The 12,207-nt window shown below is 37.4% G+C and overlaps 1 protein-coding gene across 1 annotated transcript; it reads left to right on the top strand.

Annotated features, from left to right (window-relative positions):
- Positions 1-1,598: 1,598 nt before the first annotated feature.
- LOC131310960 (T-complex protein 1 subunit gamma) lies at positions 1,599-11,912 on the top strand. The gene is made up of 13 exons (XM_058338240.1): positions 1,599-1,897; positions 5,088-5,149; positions 5,458-5,530; positions 7,358-7,425; positions 7,685-7,754; positions 8,217-8,285; positions 8,392-8,463; positions 8,897-8,970; positions 9,319-9,981; positions 10,056-10,181; positions 10,296-10,400; positions 10,696-10,770; positions 11,393-11,912. Exons 1-13 carry the CDS (start codon positions 1,873-1,875, stop codon positions 11,576-11,578), a joined length of 1,668 nt encoding a protein of 555 aa, XP_058194223.1. The 5' UTR covers positions 1,599-1,872; the 3' UTR covers positions 11,579-11,912.
- Positions 11,913-12,207: the final 295 nt, after the last annotated feature.

Raw genomic sequence — 12,207 nt, 5'->3', positions numbered from 1 at the left:
GGGCCTAATTTGTTTAGAGAGTAAATGTCATTTTTATACTCCATTAATAGTCTCCCTAAATAGGCTTTTTTTTAATTTTATTTTTACGTAACTAAAGACAATAGGATTGCCTCCTAAATCTAGCAATTCACATGGGAGCCAAGAGTGAGAAAGAAAATGACACAATATATAATTACTTTTATTAGTATCTTGAAAATGACACAACGTGCATGTACTAGTAATTTCATTGGAGAGGAGCACCCTTCACTCCTAAATTAGCAAATTCTTAGCACGCAAAAATTCGGTCATACTTACTAATTATTATGTGTCCAACTTATGAATCATTTTATGGGAGTGCACTAGGGATTAGTGCACTAGAGATGCTTTTAGACTATTTTACTATTATAAAACAACTTTAGGAAAATCACAATTCCATCAAACATGGAAAAACATATTAGAACTAGTAAAGATTAAGACTCTTTATTCAAATTTTTTCGCATTTGTAAATTTTGCGTTAATCTTTTGTGAATTATCGATTCATTTCGACGAGAGAATTCAAAAAAGTAAAAATTACAGTATAAAATAATTTAATTTTTTTTGAATAAATACAAAAAAACCCAAAAAAGACAGATCAATAATCCACATATTTTTTTGGCTTTTTTTTTTAATTCAAAAATTTACGAGTTTCGATAATAATTTTTTACTTTTACGATTCATTTTGTTGAGACGAATTAATAATTTACAAAAAAAATTGATGCGAAGCTAACTAATACCGAAAAAAATTTAAAAGTTGAACAGAGAATAAGCCAAGCGATTGCCAAAATAGGCCTCAATTGAGAAACCCTTTCTTTTGTCCTTTTATCCTTTTTGGTTTGGATGGATGTCTTAGAATATGGGGTACAAAGTGGACACCACGTAAGTACAACATGTTCTGCTGACGTGTTGGAATTAGGTTGGCTTGGTGGGAGTTTTGCTGGATCTGTTTACCTATATCCTCTTGCATTTTCATAAGTTTAGGAATATACTACTAATCGACAAGGTTTGACCCAAAACAATGAAAATGATAAATAAAAAGGTGGAGTAAATTTGTTTCTCTTTTTAACTTTGTTTTCTAATTATTATCTTATTTTTCTCTTCAATTATTATCTTATTTCTTCAATTATCCATTTCATATCTTTCTTTACTCATTAACCATCTCTCTAATCATTATTCTATTTTTCTCTCCATCCACCATCAAAATTAAAATACTCAAAACTAGCAAACGAACAAAGCTATTTTTTTTAAAATTTTTTAAGAACAAATTATATGTATATCTTATCTTCACTTTTAATAAATCGGCCCTGCCCGATTTGAACAGAGCATGATGAGCACCTCCTTATAACCCAAAAAAACTCGGGGCCGAGGAGTCGGGAATAAACTTACAAGTAGGGTTGTAAATGAACCGAGTAGTTCGAGAGCTTGGCTCGGCTTAGCTCATTTACTAAACAAAAGTATATAAAGTCCACATAAATGCATAGTGAACGAATGTACGATTAAAAAAGAGATTGGAGCACCACGTGTCCTTGCTGTTGGCCGGGGGCATTTTTCCAAGGATGCAACCCAACAGGGCAAAATGCCCTTCAAAGCGGTGAAGATTTTGATCCAAAGCGATGACGTCCATTCCGGAATTATTTGGGCCCTGCAAGCCTACTGGGCTTTGCGCATCGCCGAGGCATATCTCACGCGCGTGACTGCACGTGACACGAACCTAGATCTCTCCAGGGTTTTGCCGCTTCACTCTTCTCTCTCTGTATTCAGCCATTTGCATTCTCCTCACGACAGAGCTATTCGAAAAACAGATCCAAGAACCCGATCGTCATTGAGCTAGGGTTCATATCTGTCCACCTCGGAGCCATGCACTCACCTGTAGTCGTTCTCAGTAAGCTCTCGTTTGATCACCTGTTGTCTGTTTTTCTTCTTCTTCTTTGAATTCCATTAATTTGTTCTGAAAAGCTCGATAAACGCATCCTCAAGTACTAGGGAATCGGGTAATGTGATCTCTGGAAATGTTGGGACTAGGGCTAAGAATGTCACTTTATATTGCAATTTCCCCTTCTACAGGTTTTAGAATGTTTACTTGGGCCTGTTGTAGGTATGCTAGGGAATGAGAGTATAGAAAGGTTGATTCTTGATGCCGTTTTACTTAACTTGGTGGTGTTTCGAGCTGAGTTTTGGGATTGCTTTGGTGTTACTGTCAGTGTGTCTGTGGGTGAATAGAGTTTGATGTATTACAGTGTTAGTAGGACTTAGGAGGGACTGAAGAGTGCTAGATGAAGTTTGACTTGTCAGACACCGCTGTCGGCTCCATAGTTTGCTGTTTGTTCTGGTAATAAGACATATCCCTCTCTCTCCTTCTCTGGGATGGAAATTAAGGGTAGATTTCATAGAGAATGCGAGAAGGATTTTGGAAAAGATCATTTTTTTGCAGCTAAGGGAGGCTGGTGGAATTTTTTGTAGGATAGTCCTGAGAGGCATGTGGGTTTATCATTTTCAAGTAGTAACTTGTGCTTGTTCAAAGACCCTTGGTTTCCCTCCTCTTCAATTTAAAATAAGCAAGAAGCAAAGGACCTGTTTGATATGCTTTTAATGTTTTCTTTTGTATTTGTAGAAAAAATAAGGTTCTTGGTTCTGTTTCTTCCTTTTGAATTTATGATCTTTCTGTTTTTTTCTTTGCAAACTACGAACTTTGAAAAAGAAGACGTGAGAGTTAGAAGACATTGGAAGACGTCGACGAGTCTGAAAGTACATTGGTTTCTAATCAGTTTAATTTTCTGATTGATGGTCCTTTGACTCCTTTTTCAAGGAAATTTTATGGAGATTAGTCTTCCAAAACTCATTTCCCAAATTGGAAAGATTGACATAAATATAAAATTGGGAGGGAGGGAGTATATTCTACAGAACTAGCCTCCTTTGATGATTGATCAATGTCTTGCACTTAATAGTTGATGTGTGGGTAGTTAATATCAACAACGTTGTTTGAGATATCATTCTATGCTCTTGATGTTGTTGAAGTACATGGGATGGGACTAGTCTTGGGATTATCTTCTTGTGTTAATGAGTATGCCGCTGCTTTTAAGTTTTAACCAAAATGAGAGTTTTAGTATCACATAGCAACCTGGAATTTTGGATGTGTATCATCACCACTGACTCATTTCATGGAAGATCATTGTTGCAAGTTTATTGTAGCATTAGAAATTCCATCATAACTTTGGATGGCTCCATAATTTGTGGTTTTTTCTGGTAATAAGACATATCCCTCTCTCGCCTTCTCTGGGATGAAAATTAAGGGTAGATTTCATGGAGAATGCAAGAAGGATTTTGGAAAAGAGTACTTTTTTGTAGCTAAGGGAGGCTGGTGGAATTGTTTGTAGGATAGTCCTGAGAGGCATGTGGGTTTGTCATTTTCAAGTAGCTTAACTTGTGCTTGTTCAAAGACCCTTGGTTTCCCTCTTCAATTGAAAATAAGCAGGAAGCAAAGGACCTATTTGGTATGCTTTTAATGTTTTCTTTTGTATTTGTAGAAAAAATAAGGTTCTTGGTTCTGTTTTTTCCTTTTAAATTTACGATCTTTCTGTTTTTCCTTGCAAATTACGAATTTTGGAAAAGAAGACATGTGAGACTTGGAAGACATTGGAAGACGTTGAAGAGTCTGAAAGTAGATTGGTTTCTAATCAGTTTAATTTTCTGATTGATGGTCCTTTTTCAAGGAAATTTTATGGAGACTAGTCTTCCAAAACTCATTTCCCAAATTGGGAAGATGGACAAAAATATGAAATTGGGAGGTAGGGAGGGAGTATATTCTACAGAACTAGCCTCCTTCGATGATTGATCAATGTATTGCACTTAATCGTTGATGTGTGGGTAGTTAATATGAACAAGGTTGTTTGAGATATCATTCTTTTCTCTTGATGTTGTTGAAGTACATGGGATGGGACTAGGTTTGGGATTATCTTCTTGTGTTAATGAGTATACCGTTGCTTTTAAGTTTTAACCAAAATGATAGTTTTTAATATCACATGGCAACCTGGAATTTTGGCTGTGTATCATCACCATGGACTCATTTTGTGGAAGATCATTGTTGCAAGCTTATTGTAGCATGAGCAATTCCATCATAACTCTGGATGGCTGTTCAATGTTGTTGTTGTTAGTTAGTTGTTTTTTTTTTTTTTCTGTTGTGAAACTAATGTAGCATATGGTGTCTGAATACACTTACACCCACAAAAGGTTTCTCAACATTTCGTCCAATGTTATGAATACCGTACCGGCCAGGGTACCGGTTTTCCTACTGGTACGGTACGTACCAGTACCGATCAGATACCGGGTACCGTTTCGGATTTACCGCAACTACAATATATATAATAATTATATATAATCATAATCCAAAAAAATCCCCCATACTATGCAATTTATCATAAAATACCTATGTGTTTACATCTTGTCCCACATTGCCTAGTTACAAAACTCTTTTCCATCTTAAATGACTTTGCACACTAGTGGACTTGTAAATGAGGACCCAAAGAGAGGCCTCCCGCGCTCGGCAAAATGGGCTATGGCCGACGGCAATTTGGAAAAACTGATTCGGAAACCAATTAACCGGGTGCGCGTCACGGGTTATTCGCGAGCAGGGGGGGTGCAAATCCGGGATTTGAGCCTCGCGCACGTACTATGTTATGCCCATGTTTTGCTAAAATTCTGAAAAACTTTTTTTTTGGGGTTAAGATAACCCAAAAAATATTCTGATAACGTTTTTTTTTTTTTTTTTTGGACCAGAATGATTAAATTACAGTAAAAAAAAAAAAAAATCTGCAAAATCTCGGCCGGAATTCCCGGTACTCCGGTACCGGCTGGTATTTCCCGAGATGGTCGGTACCGGGTGGTACCGACCGGTATTTGGTCCGGAACGGTATTGGGGGGTTAGGGTACTGGTTTCTCTCAAATCCGGTACGTACCGGCCGGTACGGTACGGGATTGATATCATTGATTTCGTCCAATGTTAGTATGTTTACCAATTTACTTAGGCATTCTAAATGTGAAATAGCTGATCTGTATATGTGAATTGGAATATGCAGATGATTCTTTGAATCGTGAATCTGGCAGCAGGGTGCACCATGCCAATATCCAAGCTTCGAAGGTGAATTTAGTTCCAATGACATGTTTCATTTGAAGTTCTTTTACTTTCTTTTGTGAATTTGTCCATTTCCGTTGCATTACTGGGGGATAACCTCTGTTGGTTCAAAGATTATTAACCGAATATTTTTCTTCACATTTTGAGTGATTATTAACTGGAAATATGCGGTTTGTTTTATTTGCCTACTCAAAGTTACAGCATTTAAAATTATTAGAATCCACTTCAAAATTGGTGACACGACATTATGCACGTGTTTAGTATATTTTGGATTGCCCTGAGATGATATTTTTTGTTTATTTATTTCTGTGCAGGCTGTGGCTGACATAATTCGCACTACCTTGGGTCCACGATCCATGTTAAAGATGCTTCTTGATGCTGCAGGAGGTACTTTCCTTTTGGTTATGTGATACCATTAGTTTTCCCAGTTTACTAATCAAAAAAAAAAAAAACAGTTAGTTGTCCCACTGCTCTAAATAAAAAAATGTTTGATTTGTTTTCTCTTACTAAAATTTTATGATATTTATCGAACAATGAGGGGGAGGGAGATTTTTGGCAAGTACCTTGTTATGCTGTATTGCTGTATGTAATATATGTATGAGAACAAAGAGCAGATTTACCGAATTAGCGTTGACCACATTTGTTGACCACACGGTATCAAATACATTAAGGACAACCCATATGGTTTCCAATCATAAGGAAAACATGTGGTTTTTAAGATGACAGAGTAGAGTCCTTGATTCAGTTGAGGTCACCATCCTTCTGTGATTTTGGCTAAGGGGGTTCCAATTTTGCATACATCTCATGATCCATTTTCGTTCAAGTAATACAAAGCACTTCCCTCTGTTCCTTCAAACTTTGAGTACCACTATCAAGGAGCTCATTACTAGCATTCTGTGGGGGTTGGTATAGAGGTAGTCATCTTTGAACGACGGACCTTTTGGAGGCTTTTGGTCTGGGTTCGATTCCCATTTGCGAGTTATCAATTCCTTTGTCGGGCCTGTCTCTAAGGGGGCTTTGCCCCAATTTTCATTAACCCCACTAATGGACAATGGCTTTGGTACCCTGGATTAGTTGTTCCTTTGGGATGGATATCGAGTTATCAAAAAAGGAGCTCATTACTTGCAAAGTATTGAGGCATTTAAACACTGGTGGATCAACAGACCATTTGAAAGGAAAAATGAGTTTCCATATGGTTAATGGGAAGTTGCTACAAACGACAGAACTTTTATGAACCAAACAATCAATTGTTGTGACTATTTGGAAATGTAAGTTCACCATGGCCAGTCATATAATGAAGAAATATGCATTTCCAATTGAAGGAAATGAACTACTTAAGTATTGACTTTTTTCTTATTTGTCATGGTAGTTTCTGTTTGAACTTGCTGATTTCTGGTTGTGGTTATAGCTTTTAGTTATATATTCAGTTTCATGTGGAGCATGCTTTTGGAAATTTTTTTAATTATCTTTTTTAGGGTTGGTTTGAGTCTAACTTTAAAGTAGTAAGGGTATATTTAGGCTAATTTTGGTCGGTCCTGATGGAGTTTGGAGTGTCAGCACTCTGCAGTCCTATGTTACACCGTACACGGATTCGGTCACGATTATCGGGTTCGAGTGCCTGTCCAAGCTTCGGACCTTCATGAGTGTAAATCTAAGGTTAGGTATAGTATGGAGACATGTTCTTAATGGCTGAACCCTTATTTGCATTGTGTTTTGTATTGTCGGATAGCACGCTGTAAGTTTTTTAGAAATCTACTCAAAAATCAAGTAGGATTAAGAAAAATCACTTGAATTTTCTGTCGTCCACGTGAAAGAATAGAATGTCAAGTGTCTAGCGCGAGGTTGTTTTCCTTCAAATATCATAAACAAATAAAGAATCCAAGCATCTAAATTGGGTATGAGCATTGGACACATTCCACACACCCATACCCTTGTGATATCCGTTGAACGTGGTACTATGAGGAAAATAAACAGTCCATATAACACTGCAACAACCTATAATATATTTTTGATATTATCCTATTCTATGTGACTCAAATTGTGTTGCTGTGAATTAGCTTATGTCTTGTAAGGTTGAAGACGCTCTGTCCTTCTCCATATATGACCCTAACCTTACTAATTTTCCATTTAGATAACCACCACGAGTTCAATGTATCTTTGGCCAAGTTTCCTAAAGTTGACTTTTGTTAATGGTGGTACGGGTTATGTTGGCAGGAATTGTAGTGACTAATGATGGGAATGCCATCCTCAGAGAGCTAGATCTTGCTCATCCAGCTGCTAAGGTACGGTATACCTTGTTACTCGCTATTACTAAAAATTTGACTCTGGTATTTCTTGTTTGTTAATTTGGTTATGTTGTTTAATAATGTATTTCTAACAAGACGTGTTGGAAAGATTATACGTTCAGTGTATCTGATGAAGCACTCTAGTTTTTTCTATTTCATTTGTTATCCTCTCTCTCTTTGCTTGCTTGCTTGAAGCTCTTTGTTTTTCTGACTGTTTTTCTCCTTCTAATCGTTGCCTTTGTGTATGACATGACAGTCCATGATCGAACTGAGCCGCACACAAGATGAAGAAGTAGGTGATGGGACAACGTCAGTCATAGTTCTTGGTATGCTATTGTGTAGGACTTGTTTCCTTTTTAGGTGCATTAGATTTTGCAGTGCTTTTTGGTGTACTTTAAAGTAGGTAGAAGTTTGGTGTACATGATTCTTTGAATAGCTTGCTGATTTGTTGTCGTAGTTTGTTGATCTTGTAGAAGAAATCCTATCAGTTTCAAACAGGTTGTCTAATCAAACGGTGTTGGATGGAGTGTAGCAAGGAGAGTTTCGAATGTTCTGATTCATGAGGACAGATGCACTGGGTTTTTGGATATAACCTTTGCTTAGGAATTCATTACATACTTATGCAATCATTGTGTTGTGTGTTCCTTAATGAACGTTTTGTAATCATTCTTGTCTGGGAGTTGACTGCTGTTCTTAATCCTATTGAAGAACTTTGCTGTCTGGTTTAATTTATATATGTGATCATGTCCTTACCTATGTAACTGATTGTGGAACTGGAATTTTTCAAGCTGGTGAAATGCTTCATGTTGCCGAGGCTTTCATTGACAAGAGCTTTCACCCTACAGTTATTTGTCGAGGTAATGTGGCAATGATCTGTTTTTGTGTTTTTGTTTTTTTTATTAGCGAAATAGGTTTTCTTTCATGTATTTATTTTGACAAGCGTCATTTAATTTGCTTTTGCAGCCTACAGCAAGGCTCTTGAGGATGCTATTGCAGTTCTTGACAAGATTGCTATGCCTATCGATGTGAATGACCGTAAGCTCCTGCAGGATTTTAAGCTATTTCTCTTCGATCCTTATTTTTTAATGTATCAATTGCCATGCAATTAGACACGGCCTCTTTTTGGTATTTTTTCCCTTTTATGGCACCAAATTTTACTTGGGGTGCTATAGATGCAAAGATATAATGCTGAAATTGTGTTTTGCTTTCTGATTGCAGATTATAATATGGTAATGAACTCTTGAGATCTAAAAGACTGCTTACGTTAACTTTATGCCATGAATAACCTGAAAAATAGGAATTTGGGTTATATTTGTTGCACCAAATTATCAGAAAATGTGTAGGATTCTCATAAACCAAAACCTGTGGAAAAAGTATTAACTTCCCTCATAGTGTCATATGATCTTCCCGCTTGCTGTTCTAATAAATTAATAATTTGCTGTGGAATAATGCCCACTTTTTTTGGCAGGTGTCACAATGATGGAGTTGGTGAAGAGTTGTATAGGCACAAAATTTACCAGTCAATTTGGGGATCTGATTGCTGTAAGTATTCTCTAAATCAGCTACAAGTCTACTATTAAGACAACTTAAATTCTCTTTATCATAATAATGAAACAAATCCACTTTGGATTGGAAGTTCCAACGAAGAAAACTATGTATGTGTATAAACGTACAGGCATTGTAACCTTATATCTTTGTCTTTTGTGGTCATGTGTGAGATTTATGTGTCTTGAAACTGTTTCATCTGTGTACGTAGCTTGCTTGATTGTACTAGTTGTTTCACGATTTCCAGTCTTTTAGGAGTTATTTAGGTTTATTTTTACGAGCTTCCGTTTCCAACTGTCATACCTATGTCTTCTCCTATTGGTCTTTACTTTCTTCAACTTTTAGGATTTGGCGCTCGATGCTACTACGACTATCGGCGTGGACCTCGGTCAAGGACTCCGGGAAGTTGACATTAAGAAGTACATAAAGGTTGAGAAAGTTCCTGGCGGACAGTTGGAGGATTCCAAGGTTCTTAAAGGAGTTATGTTTAACAAAGACGTTGTTGCGCCTGGGAAAATGAGAAGAAAAATAATTAACCCACGTATCATTTTACTTGATTGCCCTCTTGAGTATAAGAAAGGGGAGAATCAAACAAATGCGGAGTTGGTTAGAGAAGAAGACTGGGCAGTCCTCCTGAAAATGGAGGAAGAATATATTGAGAGTATTTGTTTGCAAATACTGAAGTTCAAACCCGACTTGGTCATAACAGAAAAAGGACTTAGTGACTTAGCTTGCCATTACTTTAGTAAAGCTGGAGTGAGTGCAATAAGGAGACTGAGGAAAACAGATAACAACAGAATTGCAAAAGCTTGTGGTGCGACCATTGTGAACAGACCGGATGAACTTCAGGAATCAGATGTAGGAACTGGGGCTGGACTTTTTGAGGTTAAGAAGATCGGAGATGAGTTCTTTGCTTTTGTTGATAACTGCAAAGACCCTAAAGCATGTACAGTTCTTTTACGAGGTGCTAGCAAGGATCTCTTGAATGAGGTCGAGAGAAATTTGCAGGTATTTTGTTGTTTCACTCGAGAGTTCCTTTTAGATTGGGAATTTGGGGTTCTGAAGCATTTTATTTTTCTCAGGACGCTTTGTCTGTGGCGAGGAATATCTTAAAGAATCCAAAACTTCTTCCTGGTGGTGGTGCGACAGAGTTAACTGTGTCTGCTACTCTGAAGCAGAAGAGTCAATCTATTGAAGGCATTGAGAAGGTACAAATTTCCTAAGCATGCATCATTTTTGTTTATCCTGATCCTTTACTTGCCATCTCTGAATTTTTGGAACTGTATGCTTTTTTTTTTTGCGGGGGGATGACTCTGAAACAGTGGCCTTACGAAGCTGCTGCAATTGCTTTCGAAGCTATACCACGGACTTTGGCGCAGAATTGTGGTGTCAATGTGATAAGGACTATGACTGCGCTGCAGGGGAAGGTAAGGAATCTGTAGACCGATTTTCTTTCATCTTATATTGTTCATCACTATCGTGGTATGATAGCCACTCCCCTATAGCCAACTGTTCAAGTGATAACTACTGTAGGAGCGTCCACCTATCTGGGAGGGAACGGCCCAACAAATTTTCCTCCAAACCATGGAGTGCTAACATGGACTTCGCCCAACTCTTTGAATCCTAGATTAAAATTGAGATTCAGACTTTTTTTTTTAAATGCCATTTGAGTATATTAACAGCATAATTTGTTTTTCTAACTAGTTAATCATTTTTTTGTAGCATGCAAATGGAGAAAATTCATGGATTGGTATAGATGGAAATACTGGTGCAATTTCGGACATGAGAGAGCGAAAGGTACAGGCCCCCCCCCCCCCCCCCCCCCCCCCCCCCGCCCCCCTCCCTTTTTTTGGTCTTCTATTTACTTTTTGGATCTTGTTAGAGCATCCACATTGTAATAAGTAAATTGGTATGGATAAACAAACTTAACAACAATGCTAAAAAAATACATCACATTGTAAGAAGCAAAGTTACAAGTCTTTTAGTAAATAACCAAATTCCATCCATTCCGTAATCAAACTTAACAACTTTTACCAATAACCAAAACTCAATAATCAAACCCAATAACCAAATTCAAAACTAAAAAACACCCCATATTAGAATCGTCTCATCGAGAAGAATAATTTGGTGTGGTCGGGTGCGTGATTAGAACTCGTTTGTAATTGGACATAGGTGCATTGCATATTGCGTATTGTGGGCGGTTTTTTTTATAGGGATGCAAAAATAACCAATGTGGAGGTAAAGTTTGTTAAGTTTGATTATGAACTAAATGGATAATCAAATGCTGACGTGGCATATTTTGATTATTGATTTTGATTATTCCCATTGCAGATGCTCTTAGTGACCAACTCGTACATACGTTGTGTAGTTGGGTGTTGTGTACCATGTACAATTGACTTTGAATGCTTGTATGCTACAGATTTGGGATGCTTATAATGTGAAAGCACAGACCTTTAAGACGGCCATTGAGGCAGCTTCCATGCTTCTTAGGATTGATGATATTGTTAGCGGAATCAAAAAGAAGCAAACGCCAGGGTCAACTCCATCGAAACCAACAATCGAGCAAGAAGGGGAGGCTGATAATGAGCAAATGATCCCCGAGTAAAAAAACCTCAGCTAACTAAAACCAGAGAAAATCTGACGTATTTGAAGACCCTATCATCGTGCTCGAAGAAGGAACTTTTTGTTTCCCTAGGGTTCAATTCCTTTTTCGGGCCATTGGTTCACGGAATTTTGTTGTTGCGCAAACCTGATTTTGTTACCTCCTTCGCTTTTCACTGGGTTGTCTTACTTTTCGTTTTATTGAAGAAACTGTTATGTGATCATTGACATGATCGCATAACAAGTTGGAACTGTGGTGAGGAGGCTTCTGTTTTGGCTTCACATTTGGATATGGAATTGTGAAGGAAAGAATCACTACTTGAATTTGTGGAGGAAAATCTTTCAAATTTTGCTTCACAAGCCCCTCCACAAAAAGGATCAAGAGTTTTAGGGCTTCTGAATTTCGCTTCATAAACTGAGGCGGTTACGGAAACGCGATTGAATATTAGTAGGAATAAAAATAATAATGGTAACAAATCCACTTCTTGTTGCATGCACAGGTCGCAACTTTTTTCAATTCACTGTTTTTTCTTCTTTTCTTTCTACATTAGGAAGCAGAAGCAGAAGCACATGGTAATAACTAATAACAACCAAGGTATACAAGTAAACCAATTACCCAAAAAAAAAAAGGGT

This window comes from Rhododendron vialii, chromosome 12a, assembly GCF_030253575.1.
Source record: "Rhododendron vialii isolate Sample 1 chromosome 12a, ASM3025357v1".
In the NCBI taxonomy this organism is placed as follows: Eukaryota; Viridiplantae; Streptophyta; class Magnoliopsida; order Ericales; family Ericaceae; genus Rhododendron; species Rhododendron vialii.
Note: the sequence above shows the minus strand (reverse complement) of the source record. Positions and strands in the feature narration are given on the sequence as shown.